This window comes from Osmerus mordax, chromosome 7 (genome assembly GCF_038355195.1).
Source record: "Osmerus mordax isolate fOsmMor3 chromosome 7, fOsmMor3.pri, whole genome shotgun sequence".
Taxonomy (NCBI): Eukaryota; Metazoa; Chordata; class Actinopteri; order Osmeriformes; family Osmeridae; genus Osmerus; species Osmerus mordax.
This window is the reverse complement of record NC_090056.1, coordinates 19153446-19170068: the sequence shown is the minus strand read 5'-3', so window position 1 is coordinate 19170068 and position 16623 is coordinate 19153446. Positions and strand designations below refer to the sequence as shown.

Sequence of the window (16623 nt, the reverse complement as noted above, 5' to 3'; positions counted from 1 at the left end):
ATGTACTTGAGCAGTTCTCATTCTTGGATTGTTTCATCATCTGTTTTTGCAGCAAAGCCGGACCATATAAGGTGCATCTCTGGAAGCACACCAGACAGGTTCTCTGGCAGCGCGCTCACGAACAAGAAGAGGAATGAAAGTTTTACGTAGAAATTTTTATTTTGGCGAGAACAGTACAAACAATAAAAAACATTCACTACCTCATAGCCTACAAAACACATAATCCTGCTTAATAAAATCAGGCACTCCTTTGCTTTCAGATGAACCAACGACATACAGTACTTTAAAAACCTCAAACTCAGAAAGTTTGACCTCCTTGACCTCCTAACCAATCAGCATGGCTCGCTGCAGGAGTGGCCACAAGTTGTCCGGCAACACTTCTGCTCTCCTGGACACTGGCCGTCGTGGTAACAGTACTCTGCACACATGGGGGTCCCCTTCGGCTGGGCACAGCGGCCTGGCTTCACTATGGCAACAGGGAGAAGATTGTAAGTTCCAGCAAAAGACTCTCTTACAAAAGATTATTTAAGGATTTTTTGGGGTTCAGATTCAGGGGAGAGTCAAAGGGGGGAAGACATGCAGAAAAGTTGCTAGCCGGATTCAAACCTGGGGAGCTGCTGTAAGGCCTCTCCCTACATGGTAAGCACACTTACCCAGTGTAGTTTACATAAAACCCCTCAGCCCCTGATGTTTACCTGTGTAGGGGGCGATGCATTGATGCCCACAGCCGTTAGAACAGCATTTCTCGTTGTTGGGACAGTTGCTGTCATCGGAGCAGAACTCTGCACACATCCCTGCTCCCCATCGCCTGGGAGGACACACTCCTGGCTTCTCTTTGGAAACACACAATGTGTCAGGTACATCACACTGTGAGCTCAGTGCTTTTGCACTGCACCATAACATGGTATCTTGTACATTTGTATTTTTTGTAATATTTGTATTTTTGTATTTTTATATTGTAATTTACGGCAACTTATATTTATCCCACTTAGTACTGCTAGTTTATGTACCCTTAGTATAGTTAGTCCACATATTTAAATTTTTGGTATATGTTTATTGTATGCACCTTCCTGCCAAAGCAAATTCCTTGTCTGTGCAAACTTTCATGGCGAATAAATCCCTTTCTGATTCTGATTCTGATTCTGATTCAGGTCATGAAGATTTAAACGCCTCATCTAGACTTTCAGAAAACGTAAAATTATACTAGAATTTTGAGAGCAATAATTGTTTAAACATTTTTAATTCAATGGCAGTTTTTTAATGGTCAATTATCTTAGGCATGTGGCCTCTGCACTAAAGCCCCAAATAACTTCATGCTCCATGCAGCAATTAAGTTAATGCTCCGTGTTTGTCTTTCTTACTGAAGACAGGAGGGACACAAACAGCTCCACAGTCAAAGACGCAACATTTGTGGTCTCCTGGACAATCCTCGTCACAGTCGCATGCCCTCTTAGATGGGACCACGTTCAGGCGCCGTGGACAGTGACCAGCCTTGGGGAGAGTCACTGACAGTGTGAGAGAGAGACAGAGAGTGAGAGAGGGGAATCTCTTTAGTGAACTCAGGCTAACTGAAATCATGTTAACAATCACAAATCTGAATCACAGAATGACAATAAAAAGAAAAAAGAAAAAAAATCACAAATCTGAATCACAGAATGACAATAAAAAGAAAAAACAAAAAATTGTTTGCAAGAAGCACTTGGTCTAAGAAACTAAGTCATTTTGTCCTATTTTAAGCATAGCTACGCTTAACAAGATCCAGAATTGATCGCTGGAGAAATTCAACACAAAATACATGAATAATTAGCCTTACCTCAAAGTTGATAATGATCAAGATAATAACATTCTTTCGTGTATAAAACATGTCCTAATTAGCTACAGCCTTTGCAAAACTCACCTGTAAAATTACTTTCGGATTCTGCGTTACAAACAGTACTGAAATCTACAAAAGCTAAAAACAAAACAATAACCCCACAAATCGCTGACGAATGCATCTCCATGCTGTCCTCGCGTCGGGCTCAAGACTGTACTTGTTTGGACAAATATTCCAATACAACGAGGGTGTGCGTGCACGCACTCACGCACGGGCCCATCTGCGCTTGCTGGGTCCCTGCGCCGCTCATTTTACTTTCCCTTTCACGCACCCCTCACGTCACATTCAGTAACTGTAATCAGGGCCTGCCAGTATAAGACTTCAGTATGAATATCTAAATCTGTGGGATTGTCTCTTTGCTCTACGTTGTTCCTTAATGTTGACAGTGAATGATCAGAATTATACCCAAGTGCTATTCAATAAGTTGTTTTACATTAAGTCCTATGGTAGTCTATAGTGCACATTTAAACAGTCAATAACGCAGAATATAACTTTTAACACACAAGCCCAATAAGACCAGATACGCACATAGTTTTTATTTTTTATTATGTCGTTTTCATTATTCAAATGTGTTTACAGAATAATAAGACTTTAGGTCAGCCAGACACCCATCCACTGCAATTTTCCAGTCCATAGAACTTGACCTTTCCAGTGATCAGCCATATATGGTAGACAAAAACAAAAACAGAAGAAAGAAAGAATGACAGGTTCTGATTTCATAACTAGAACGACAAAGGGTCTTCCATTTCACATTTGAATCTCAAATTGCTTACCAGATAATTTACCCCTAACACAAAATCCCATCCTGCAATTTACGTTTCCCCAAATAAAATTCAAATTGCCACTGTATGTGGGAGGAGCTGCTGAACAGCGTAAACATCCCTGTGGTGACATGTCCTCTCTGTGGAGAGAAATTCAACACAACTATAACATTTATACCCCTGTGAGAACCCCCTGCCCGACATAAAATGGAGGTCTGATGTCACTTCTCTGTGAGGGATTACACCAGGTTTGCATGATATTGGATTTCAGATGAGAGCGGTGCCCGGTAGTCTTAGCGGTGAGATTGGCCTGTCTCTCTGATTCACCCTCCTGATCTTGATTTAAAGTAGACCCTGCTGAGGCAATCTACTGCACTCTGTCATGGTGCCCCTCCCCGGAGCAGCCTCCATCTTAGCATCACATGCATGTGCTATGAAAACAGAGACCATATATCTTTTTTCAGTGCTGCAGAGAGAGAGAGAAAGAGAGAGAGAGAAAGAGAGAAGGATAGGGAGGGAAAGAGAGAGAAAGAAAGAGGGAGAGAAGGGGAGGGAGGGAGAGAGAGAGAGAAAGACAGAGGGAGAGAAGGAGAGGGAGGGAGAGAGAGAGAGAAAGAGAGAGGGAGAGAGAGGGAGGGATAGAGAGAGAGAAAGAGAGAGAGAAAGAGAGAAGGATAGGGAGGGAGGGAGAGAGAGAGAGAGAGAAAGAGGGAGAGAAGGAGAGGGAGGGAGAGAGAGAGAGAAAGAGAGAGGGAGGGAGGGATGGAGAGAGGGAAAGAGGGATAGAGAGAGAGCAATATTATCATTTGTCCCCCCTATCGAACAATGGGAATCAAACGGATTTCGAACAATGGGAATTATTTTTTGAACACCTAACCTTGTCATGAAGTTATTGTTAAAATGCCATGTTAGAATAAACACTGCGTGTTCAACTGACACTAAGATAAAATGGAGATGTGATTGTGCCATTAATCAAAACATGTTTGTACATAAAAAACAGATGGTTTCATTTTCCTTTAGGTCTGTCTGTGCATATTATGTAGTGTATGACACTCTTGATTGGATAGAAATATTAATCTAGAAGTGTGTTCATGCAGTGTAACTGTGAAACAGGTCCAGAACTGCGCTCAAACGCAAGACACACAGCATACTAAGAAGCAGAATCAATAATGTTAGCCAGAGTCTATTCCTCGCCTGTCTTGTATCAAATGTAACATTTCCATTTTGATAGAAATGCATAAATATATTGGAGGAAAATGTTGCATCTGGGCATGTAGTACCATGGCTCTCCTTCAGGGGGAGCTCTTTGCCTGAACATGGATCCCCATCAGGAACATAGAGGCTTCACCTTCTCCCACTACTCCTGGGAGTACTAAACTCATAACAATTAAGTAAACAAAAGCGCTCCTCCAAATAAGAACAACTCATGAAAAATTCTTATATCGAGGGTTTTCTTTTGAGAATCACACACTTCTTTTGTGTTTATTACGTTTTTGGGGGAAATAAGGATGCAGATGTCAAAGGAAACCCAATATGTCTGGATGTTGACTATGTAAATATATGCTGTCTGTGCTGAGTTTGATTGACACATATCCCCAGGTCCCCATAGAGAATCCAGGGCATTATTATACAGGGGGTTCTGGAAGGGATATTATTCAACCTCCAGGAAAGAAAAGACCATGTAATTTAAAAGGGACATGTAGGACTGCATTGTTGCTGAGCTCAATTAGTGACCAATGCAATGCTGGTGGCTTTCTGTTCAAGAAGAACCATATACATCCGTTGCCAGGAATCCTTGTCATGCATGTTGTCAGAATGGGTTCCTCTATTTCTTATGTCTATCAACCACACTGAAGTTTCAAGAATTAATATTTATTTTAACTGTGCAGTATGTATACCATGGTACTGGGGTCAGGTGGCTGAGCGGTTAGGGTGTCGGGCTAGTAATCTGAAGGTTACCGGTTCGATTCCCTGCTGTGCAAAGCGACGTTGTGTCCTTGGGGAAGGCACTTCACCCTACTTGCCTCGGGGGGAATGTCCCTGTACTTACTGTAAGTTGCTCTGGATAAGAGCGTCTGCTAAATGACTAAATGTAAATGTACTAGGTATCACAGTAACGTATGCATTTAATTTAATGCAAGTATTTCATGCCTCTTTCATTACCTTCAATATTATCACACTCACCTCTTTTCACTGTCCTTGGGAATTCAATCACAGGGTATCTCTGAGACTCCTTCTCCAGTGCATGTACAGTATGTACTGTAGCAGAGCAAGCCTAACTGGATGTCTGTCCTTGAAGTAAGATGATAGCTTTCTTACACTCAGCTTTTGGATGTACAGGACACGAGTGGAATGTTTAGTATTTTTTGCATAGCACAAGGACAAACGTTCGTTCCCCAGTGTGGTGGTCGACGTGAGGGCCAACGCCAATTACAATTCAGGCAGATTAATACGTAAAAGTTAAAAGGAGTTCGACAATGTAAAGATTGGCGGAGTTTAAGAGATCGTTATCTGCGATGAGAGCAATCAGGGTCTTTTCAGCCGCACGGTAGCTCTATCTCCACCGCCAGCCCTTAGAGACGCCAGAAAACAATAGAGGAGGGGTACGATAACCGCGCTATCAGAATGTGGTGGAAATATAGTTGATAAGACACAGCAATGAAAGAAAATATCTGCACGCTGAGATTAAATGCAAATTCGCATCTGAGGTTTGCAGCTTGATCTTCCCTGTTCTGCAGTTCCACCTAAAAAAAAAACCCTGTTATGAATGTACCATATGTAGGTACTGTGTATGCAGGATTTTCAACAGTCCTTCCACGTTGTAGGAAAGAATCCTTGACTCTTCTGATCGCATCAAGATGAATGCTCAAACCATCCTGGTTTTATAGGTTCCTTTATGGACCCATTGTGTCCAGACAAACCCCAAAACATGTCTGTCAATTTGACCTTTGAACTTTTAAAACAGACCCCACCCCCACCCCACTCCAAAGCATCCTAGCCAGTGATGGATGATACTGTACCTTGCCCCTGCACTGACCCCTCTATGCTAAACCCAATTGGGGTTTTATCTTCAGCCTGATGATCAGATCCTAGTCATCTTGCAGAGAAGGAATCCGATTTTGGAGTCGAGATCGCCTCGAGGCTTTTCCAAACGACTGTTAGGCACTTGAAAGGGTAAAGGCCTTGTCAGATAAATCTCCAGAAGCTGGGGAAGCAAGGAGGGAGAGAGCCAGGGAGAGAGCCAGGGAGAGAGCCAGGGAGAGAGCCAGGGAGAGAGCCAGGGAGAGAGCCAGGGAGAGAGCCACCTGGAAGGAGATGTTAAGGTTTGTTAATCCAGCTCTGGGGTTGTGAAGAACGGTGTTGTTGAGGAAGACTCGAGTGTGGGATTTAACGTAAGATGATGTTGTCGTGGTTTGGCCAAATATATTTGGGATGTGTTTACATTTCAATGTGTATCTCCTTACTTTTGGACAGTTGAACTTCCACTGTCGGTCACTGAGTCATTCTCCATTTGCTTTGCATTATTCCCAGCAGAATAGTTAAATTAACTCAATTCATCATGGAAGCAATTTTTCTTTAATGATGGTACAGTAATCACATATTAGGAAGGCCATAACGGTAGCATCTAATACTTTTTGAACAATTTCACGAGAAAAAAAAAAATCCCCCCCCATCATTCCTTTGTCTTCGACGGCTGATGGGGAGTCCAGAACCCTCCTGGGAAATCTCTAATGTATTCAGTCCAGGCCTTGGGAGTACAATGAAAACAAATGTGGTGTAATAAAGCTGAGAAGATGAAGCGATTCTGTGATGATGCTCTCCACCAGCCCTATAAATCAAAATAAAAGTGGAGCAGGTCATATGTGCCTTCTCCTCTTCCTCCTCCTCCTCCCCCTCTCTCTATGCATACAGATATGGGGTGTAGACACGAAGGGAGTTTTGGGGAAAGATTCTATCTATCCTACTACTATATCCGAGAGCATGCTCTCTGATGGCACAAAGATGTAAAAAAAAGAAAAAAAAGAAAAAAAGAAAAAAAAGTGGTTCCTTCCAAAACTGAAAAATGCTGGCTTAAAAAAAAAAGCGTTCTCCCTGTAGTACGATTCAAGTTCATGTTTTTTTAAATCAACATATGAATAAACCAATGGCTGAAAGGACGTGCAGACATTTAAATATTTTTTTAAACTTATGTCATTACCTTGATTTGCGCAGCAATAGTCTAAAATATGTCCGCATGTCTTCCCTCTGACCCTAAATTACAGCTAATGTAATGTGTATGAATGTGCTGTCCAAGGAGACCAGAGAAGCTTCATCATCTAAATGTTGCCCTGAGGATATCTCCGACTCGGTGTAAGATGTTGCCCTAAAGGCCTCATCAGCCATTACTATCTACAGACTGAGAGACCACAGATCCTCAGGAACATAAACAGAGACGGATGTGGCCAGGTTGGAGAGTCATTACCTCAGCAAACCACTAGGGGCTGATGTTGTGCTAATGTGACAATCACGACAGGCAATCCCAAACTGGAGAGTTGGAAGGCTTCACGCTGACAGTGAAGCTCGTTATCAAAGGATAGCCTTTATAAAGTATTTTGAAAAGCAGGTTAACTATATGGTATCCAACGTTAGGTTACAATTTAAAAACGATAGTTAGGGTTTTTGAGAATATTTTGAGATACAGAGAACAGGACTTCCCTGCTGCATAATAAGGGTAGAAAACTTATTTACAGAAATCTTACCTACACCAGAACTCGCCCGAGAACTCTCTCTCAGAATAGACTGTGCTTTCGTTTATACGTCGAATGGTGAATGGCACCTTCAAATCCTTTAACAGCTAGCTGACTTTGAAAATGGATGGGATATTTCACTGACACAGAGCCTACTTAACACACAGATAAAGAATAGCAGATCTGACGATAAATAATTGATAGCCAATAATTCGAAGGGGGCATGTCATAGGCTAGTCCTCCTTTTCAGGCCAGGAAGAGAAAAGCTCCTGACTTGTTTATCCCTCCTTTGTTTTCTTTTGTTTTCTTATCATGTCCCTCTCATTTTTTACAAGCCAAAAGTCAACACAGCACACGTAAATGATATTTTGACACAGAGGGACATGAATTATGCATTTGAATTTACTTTTATGCCGAAGTTAGACCCCTCTCAGCACCCTTTCTACTCTCCCTCCTCCTCCCTCCCTCCCCTCGTTCCTCCCCTGCCTGGTCCTGCTGAGCTATCTGAGATGTGGATCTGGTTCAGTGATGGACCCGAGACAGAGGGAGACTGTCTCTCTAACTGGAGGATCCATCGAAGGGGTTGTTTGTTGTTCCTCCCAGCTCACTCCTACAGCCGCCTATTCCTGTCAGCTATCAAGAAACCACATCTTATAAACAGAGAAACTCGGATTGAACAACATCCCACAAATACATACCGGGAAGATGATACAAATTAAGAGTTTTCCCTGTACAGTAATGGATCATCATTACCCAGCCAGAACCACAATCCCCACATCCCATTTACACCCCACCATCATTATCATGGCTTTGTATGAACCAACAGTTTTTCTCGGCAAGTCATGGGTGCCACTCTTACGAAGATTGATAAAGCAATCACAGTGTCACGTAAAGGGCTCCGAGATCTTCACATCATCATCAACGTCATTTTTTATCATCATCATTATTGCCCTCCGCCTTCCCTCCGCTGTCACCATCTCCATCACCACCTCCGTCACCGCCCTCTTTCTCCACGCATCCTGTCTCTTGTAGGACGAGCCCACAACCATAATCTGCTCATCTACCACTTGTGGCTAATTCTTCCCTCATCCACGGGTGTGAAATCCCTTTGCTCGTCCACCGGAGGATGAAGGCAGGCCAGAATAATCCTCGTCATCCTCGTCCTCGAGTGCTTCTCCATTCATAATTTACCGTTCCCATTACGTTGGATGAAAGCCACTGACCTAGAAACACCAGTGGAATCTTCTCTTTCAAGTAGCATTAGGACCTTGGATTCCAAAAGATGATGAAACACCCATCACAAGGGGTCTCAAACCGGAGTATCAATACTAGACAGTATTTTTATGGTACACTACGTCACCACTCCTCTCAACAGTTAAACACGTTCGAACCTTGAAAACATGTCTAGAAAGCGTGAGTTTGAGCCGAATTATAATTTGCAAAACACTAAATTATAACAGGCCTGTGTAAGAGGGAGTCAGGTGGCTAAGCGGTGAGGTAGTCGGGCTAGTAATCTGAAGGTTGCCAGTTCGATTCCTGGCCATGCCAAATGAAGTTGTGTCCTTGGGCAAGGCACTTCACCCTACTTGCCTCGGGGGAGAATGTCCCTGTACTTACTGTAAGTCGCTCTGGATAAGAGCATCTGCTAAAATGACTAAATGTAAATGTAAGAGCAGGAAGTAGCTCAGTGGCGGATTATTTGACGGCAGATCAAGAGGTCGCAGGTTCAAATCTCCCCATCTACGTCCCTTAGGATAAAAGGCTCTGCTGAACGAACACGTTAAACTCTGTCTATGTTCACATGGCATAACACTGGGTTTGTTGGACGCTCCAATGCACGTTAGGAAATATTCAGAGGAATGCATAGTTTCTCTGATGCAGTTAAAACAACCACAGCAAACCAGAAGTGGGAGCCTGAAGCGTTACACAACATGTGTGTCAGGGAGGCCTGTATCCAGAAACAGCCACCAAACTACATAAAAGCACCAGTTTACGTCCTTAAGCAGCCTGTGCCTTCCAAAGCAAATGTCTGCTACTGTCTATTGGTGACTAAAACGCATGACTTATTCATCAGAGGCTATGCATTTCCCTAGTCCCTGACCCAGAAAATGCACTTTCCCAAAGGTATTTCAAAAGTGCAAACATACACAATATGTGCGCTCATGTTATATGAAGTGAGATGTGTTCTCTCAGGTCAAACACAATTGAAAATGCAGCAGACAATTTTGTTGTGTTTCCTTTTCAGTCGTGTGTTTTCCCCCCAGCTCAAACACTTTCAATAGGTATGCCTTTGTTCTATAATTGGGTTGCGGGGAACAATAGAAATGCTTACCATAACAAGCAATCAGGACGTCAGTCCATCCTCTTCCCACAATGCACTGCAGCATAATGAAAAACAAGAACCGAATCCAAGTGTTGAGCTGGCTTGATGGTATGAGTCTTGCAATCACGAATGTTAGTTTTATCAATGCATATGCTTTTGAATGGCTGTTATAGTCAACATCAGGTAATATGTTGTTTTGCACATCTCGAGTATGAAGCTCTGCTCCTAGTTACAACAACACAGCCTAGTTTTCAAATTAGATTTTTGACTTTTTAATGTAGCCAAATGCATTAGTCAAAGTAAAGTGTTAGCTCCACAGAAAATTGAATTCTAATTCTATGGTTAGCTCAAGGCAAAGCCCACATCCAATGTACTTCATTGGCAATGATATGCACAGCTACAATATCCCTTTAGCCAGTTTCATAATGTATTTCAGTAAATGCATATTAAACATCCTCTCTTATTTCTGTGCCTGGGAGCCGAACCCTTTAAGTTCAGCATAGTCTCAGAACGCCACTGCTCCAAAGACCACGGAATGTTCAGGGCGAAAACAGACTCTAGAACTGAGCATTAGAACTACAATTCTTCTCTCACCTGTGGGAATCAGAACTTTGAACAATCTATACAACTTCAACCAGCCCCACATGAGTCATCTAGCCTCATGACTCATTCTGAACAGATATGAACGTTAATCTTGGCTAACCACACACCTACAGAGAGGGAAACTTTTTTCAAAACTGTGAAATGACAACCTCAGCAAGCCTTCACAAGTCACACCATACAGTAAAAACTGGGACACTTTCCCACAATGCAACAGGACATCTTATGTAAAACAGATGTGCCGACGAGAGAGAAAAAACACTTGACGAGGGAAAATCAAGCTCCTTGACAAGCAAATGGTGATTGAATTAAAGCAGCGGCTGATTGGTTGACCGGACCGTTGGAGCGACAGATGGTGGCGGCAGAAACCCAGGAGGAGGAGGAGTCATGTTTTGCCTTATAAATATGATACGTTGTGTTGCTAGCACATGTATACTAATTCGCATACACACATACACACACACACACCCATACACACATACACACATACAAACACACACAAACACACACACACACGCGTGCCTGCTCCACTTACGCTTAATCAAGTAAACTTCATCTGAAGTTGCAGCCTCTCTTTGAAATGGGTGCATCTGTGTCATCACAGGGAAATAATTGTGTCCACTTTCATCTCAGAGCAATTATAGTCTCTTCTCTGAAGTACTCCGTTGGGTAAAGGACAGGAACAAATGGAACCTTTTGTTACTTTAATCATGGGTCTTTTTTTTTTTTCATCCAAATGGGAAAGTAATACCTAACAGTTGAATGTCAACAACAGCAACAACATTGTCCTTCAGCTCTTTTAATAAAGTACTCCCGTGATGAGCCCCCACCACTGCAGCACAGGAAGTGACATAATCAATACTAACTACGTTTGTGGTGTTATTTCCACTGGCACCACAAACTGTGTGTACCAGGTCACACTGAGGCAGACGAGCTAGGAAAACAAGATGGCTGAACATGGCCACTGTTCTTACTGTACCGACAGCAACTCTGAGGACAGCCACCAACACGTTTCACTTCCACTAATAGACTTTATATCTTGTAGCATTCTCATGGTGCAAATTCACACGTTGGTTTAGCGTCTGGTTTTGGTTAAGGTTTTTTGATCGGAGGGCAAATTTGACTTGAGGCTCTGTGACGTATTTGGCATTGTGATACGTGAAGCATCCTGTGCTGTTTGATGTCATGGTAACATCTGATTGGCATGTTGAGTTAACTGCTCCGTCACGGATCAAAAGGCACGAGTCATTGTCCAACACAGCGTTGGAGTCGAGGAACCGAGCAAACCGTCGAGTCACCAAATTCACAACACCTCCTGATAAAAAGTTGTCTTGTTCTGCTCCGATTTGGCAAACACACAGTCAAGTCCTCTGAGTTCACTGATGAGGGCGAGAGATTCCTCAGAGTGTACAGTTAGACCTCAGTCCTGTCGCCCTACCTCAGACAAAACTGATTTGCTCTGGCATGTAATGTTTTGGAAAATAAATCAGTCGTCTCCTTCCACTTCATGCGCTCATGACATCATTTGTTTCCCCTCTTAACTCAATTATTGTCACTTAGTTCATCTGTGGGGCAACAATGACCTGTAACCACATCACACACACCCCTCCCCCCTCCACACAGCCTGGTAGAGAGCATGGATTGACCATAGTTACGCCTCAAGCCCTGAGTTCGTCCAAGTCAAATAAAGGGACTGATTCCTTTATCTTCTTTCTCCTCTGTCATCATCCACTTCCAGACACACACACACCTTACCTATAGTACCAATACGTTTTGAGGAAGTTACTTCATCCTGCACATTTAATCTGTTGTGTTTGTCATGGAGCAATGCTCGGAAAGTTGATGCCTGTTTGAAAAACTGACCAGTACATGAGGATATTATTAAGTTCTTTGATAATCTGTTGGCAGTCACCCAAGTAAAGTATAAAGGCTAGTCATGTTCGGACCACTCATGTTCATGGAATATAGGAGTTGATCCAGTGCTTTAGTACTGTAAAGTATTTACATCCTTTGCTTTTAAAAACATTGAAAAACGTTTTGCTAGCTTCAACTATATGTATGTAGTATAAGCATGGTATGTATAATTCTCTTGAATAATTAAGGATTACCACAAGAAGGCTGAGTGTTATTAAATTCTGCATTAAGCTTTAATTGAAAACACACATTAGAAAAGGTCTTTGTTGTGTCAATTAGTTGATTAAGTATCACAGACTCCTGTGGGGCTTGGCAAACTGATCTGTTTTTAAATGGTTTCGTATTACAATGTAACTCAGAGCAGAGAAAGGACGACATTTTCAATTCCATGTCACTGTGGTGACTGACAGTCAGGTACTATTTGATCAGGCTTTTACTTTAATTACTCGCATTTCATTAAGGGTAACATTTTATCATGGATATGAATCGGCTAGGACTCCACAATTTGCTCGGTTTTAGTTCAGGTACAGGCAGCTGTCATTAGAATACATTTAATTACTCTACATTAGATATTTAATCGGATTTTAGTCAGTCATCATGGTTGAACAGCAGATGAACAATTTGCGAGATGATTCTGGATGCCCTTTGTGAAAGAGTAAACATTGCTCAATTTGTGAAGGCTCAAATAAATAATTCTTGAAATGTTTGTTGTTGTTTTGTAGCCCGCATGAAGCCCAGAGGTTACTGCTGTTGATGATGTGTAAGACCACAATTACAGTTAACACCACTATCACACAAACACACTAGCTCTGTTTCCATGAGTTCAATAAATGTATCATCAGTGGACTCCTAGGGGTCAGGGCAATGGTAGAGGGACAGAGAGAGAGAAACAGAGATGGAAATGAGATGGAGAGAGAGTGAAAGTGAGAGCAATAGAGAGAAGCAGAAACAAGAGGAAAATAACTGACAGAGAACGAGAGACAAATAAGAGAGCCAGAGATCTAGAGACACACACACTGTATTGTACACACACACATCCAGACCCAGACATTCTGCAGCAGCTCCAGGACAGTGGGAGACCAGACACAGCAGCAAGCCTTCATCTTCCCCATCGTTCAGCACAGCGCCTGACCCTCAGCTGAGAGCCCAGACCTGGCCATATTAGGCAGGCAGCATCACAAGACCCTCACCACCACGCCATCCACCCCAGATCAGCACAAGAACCACATGCACCGCTACCTCAGGTTCAGGGACCTCCGCGGCCTCCCACAGATTGTCTAATCCTCAAGCCAACGTCTCCAGGGCCTGAGTGGTACACTGTGTTGTAGGGGGAACCAGGGACTGTGTTGTAGGGGGAACCAGGGACTGTGTTGTAGGGGGAACCAGGGACTGTGTTGTAGGGGGAACCAGGGACTGTGTTGTAGGGGGAACCAGGGACTGTGTTGTAGGGGGAACCAGGGACTGTGTTGTAGGGGGAACCAGGGACTGTGTTGTAGGGGGAACCAGGGACTGTGTTGTAGGGGGAACCAGGGACTGTGTTGTAGGGGGAACCAGGGAACCAGGGACTGTGTTGTATGGAGAACCAGGGAACCAGGAACTGTGTTGTATAGACAACCAGGGAACTGGGGGACTGTGTTGTATAGAGAACCAGGGAACCAGGGAACTGTGTTGTATGGAGAACCAGGGAACCAGGGACTGTGTTGTAGGGGGTACCAGGGAACCAGGGAACTGTGTTGTATGGAGAACCAGGGAACCTGGGAACTGTGTTGTAGGGGTAACCAGGGAACCAGGGAACTGTGTTGTATGGAGAACCAGGGAACTGTGTTGCAGGGACATAGCAGAACCTATCAAGATCAGTCTGGAGGAAGGCGTGCCACCTGGTGCTTCCCCCTCTCAGCGGTACCACAGCATCCTGGGCCTGTGCAGTGTTTTTGTTTGTTTGATGAAGCCTTTCAATGTGTGTTGCTGTTTCATCAGACACACTGCACACACTATCCATAACAAGGGGTTCTCTTGCACCAACACAAACCAAATGGATTGGACATGTTCCGGTTTGTTCTGAAACAATGTTCCACGGACCTCATGTCATTTTCCCCCAAAACGATTTCACCACAAATCCGTTCATTTTGGAAAGAAATCCCACGAACGAACATGAATATAAAACCCTGCTGCAAATACGAAGCAACGCAGCGTGTTGAGAGAGAGAAAGACAGAAACAAAAAAACCTTTTTGACTGTCTTCTCTGGTGTCGTGTTGGGTGGATGTCGGGAAAACGATGAGGTGGCACTATTATACGCTACGCTACACATGGTGCCATGAGTGGGAGTGTGCAAACAGATGGACGACCTGATCTAAATTATAATCTGGTTAGCCAATGAGAGGAGGGACGACTCTGTATTGATGGGCATGAAATCTGCATGAAAGCGCCCACTGCTGTGAAAATCCCATTGCTGAGACATAGGCTATGCCTTCACCCTGTCGGTGGAAGGAGGCAGACGAGACTGAAAGGCAGAAATCTCCTGCATTCATGGAAATGGAAAACATCTGTATCTCTTTGTGCCACGAGTTGTAACTTTCTATAGGTGGTTGTTGTTAGTAAGGCAGGGTGCGTTTGCGTCTCACAAAGAACAGTGATGTATGTGTTCACTCTGATGTAACTTGAAACTGAAGACTTATCGTACAGGAGAGTGCCTGGGAGACAATTAATTGGGGAGTTGAATGTGATGATGGAGATGCGAAGGTGGTTGGTAACAAGCCTTTGTGTTGTTTTAGCTCATTTCGCAGATCATTTGAAGTCTACTGTATTGATGCCCTTGCAAATTTCTTAAATCTGACGAGGACTTGAAAAGTTGTTCGAACTTAAAAACTTAACACGTCAATGATTATCGAAGAAGTCTGAAATATAAGTCCTATGGAAATGTTTTCTTTTTCTGGGGCTCAGAGCAAACTGCTGTGTGAAAGTCGTGCAATATTTGTCATTTCGTTTTTTCTTGGTCTCTGTATATTTCCTGTGTTTACTCTTTTGTATTATAAAGGCAGTATTTTCACAATGTTCTCCGCCATCTGTATGAACGTGATACCTTTCTGTACCACAGTGAACGGGGGGTGGAACTGGTGTTCTCTGTAATCCCAGAATCCCTCACATCGAATCATGCAAATTTGGTGCACTTTGAAGCGAATCCAGCTCCTACCATATGCAGAGTGAAAACAACAATCTATTATGCATGCATTGCACCAAGCTTATGGTAATGGTATTTCACTGCTATTCCCATAAACTAAAATTTGAGAATGCATACATATCTAAGTTACCTTTAAAATTGTATTTGTCTCTGATTGTGTTTGTGTGATTTCTGAATATCAAGTAATGTTTTCAGGATTCTGTGATGGAGTAAGTTGAATTAAGACACACAAAAATATTTTAAATGGAGGGTCATATTTAATTTAAATTGTATTATTATTATTATGTATTTGGGAGTTATAAAGTAGTTTTGGATAGGTACAAAAATAAACTTCTCTTAGTTAGCATTTGTTTCAGAGTTACATAAATACAACCGCTTACTTCATGGTATGTCATGGCTTTTTTCAACAAATCCCCTAGATACTTCAAACACATAATGATGCCATCATCGTGTCATTTGTAAGAAAATAAAAAATAGAATAGAATGTTGATTTACACTTAGGAAACCCTGCCCTGCCCCATGTAATCCCCCAGGCTCCCTACATCATGTAAACCACCAGGAAGCCCTGCTCATGTAGACCACCAGGAAGCCCTGCTCCATGTAGACCACCAGGAAGCCCTGCTCATGTAGAACACCAGGAAGCTATGCTCCATGTAGAACACCAGGAAGCCCTGCTCCATGTAGACCACCAGGAAGCCCTGCTCCATGTAGACCACCAGGAAGCCCTGCTCATGTAGAACACCAGGAAGCCCTGCTCCATGTAGACCACCAGGAAGCCCTGCTCATGTAGACCACCAGGAAGCCCTGCTCCATGTAGACCACCAGGAAGCTCTGCTCATGTAGACCACCAGGAAGCCCTGCTCATGTAGACCACCAGGAAGCCCTGCTCATGTAGACCACCAGGAAGCCCTGCTCCATGTAGACCACCAGGAAGCCCTGCTCATGTAGACCACCAGGAAGCCCTGCTCATGTAGACCACCAGGAAGCCCTGCTCATGTAGACCACCAGGAAGCTATGCTCCATGTAGACCACCAGGAAGCCCTGCTCATGTAGAACACCAGGAAGCTATGCTCCATGTAGACCACCAGGAAGCCCTGCTCATGTAGACCACCAGGAAGCTCTGCTCATGTAGACCACCAGGAAGTTCTGCTCATGTAGACCACCATGAAGCTCTGCTCATGTAGACCACCAGGAAGCTCTGCTCATGTAGACCACCATGAAGCTCTGCTCATGTAGAACACCAGGA

At 43.3% G+C, this 16623-nt stretch overlaps 1 protein-coding gene across 1 annotated transcript; it reads right to left on the bottom strand.

Moving 5' to 3' along the window:
• Positions 1-140: 140 nt before the first annotated feature.
• Positions 141-2029, bottom strand: wfdc2 (WAP four-disulfide core domain 2). The gene is made up of 4 exons (XM_067240239.1): positions 1898-2029; positions 1362-1505; positions 696-833; positions 141-466 (listed from the first exon to the last, which is right to left on the bottom strand). The coding sequence occupies exons 1-4, from the start codon at positions 1998-2000 to the stop codon at positions 333-335; spliced, it is 519 nt and encodes a 172-aa protein (XP_067096340.1). The 5' UTR covers positions 2001-2029; the 3' UTR covers positions 141-332.
• Positions 2030-16623: the final 14594 nt, after the last annotated feature.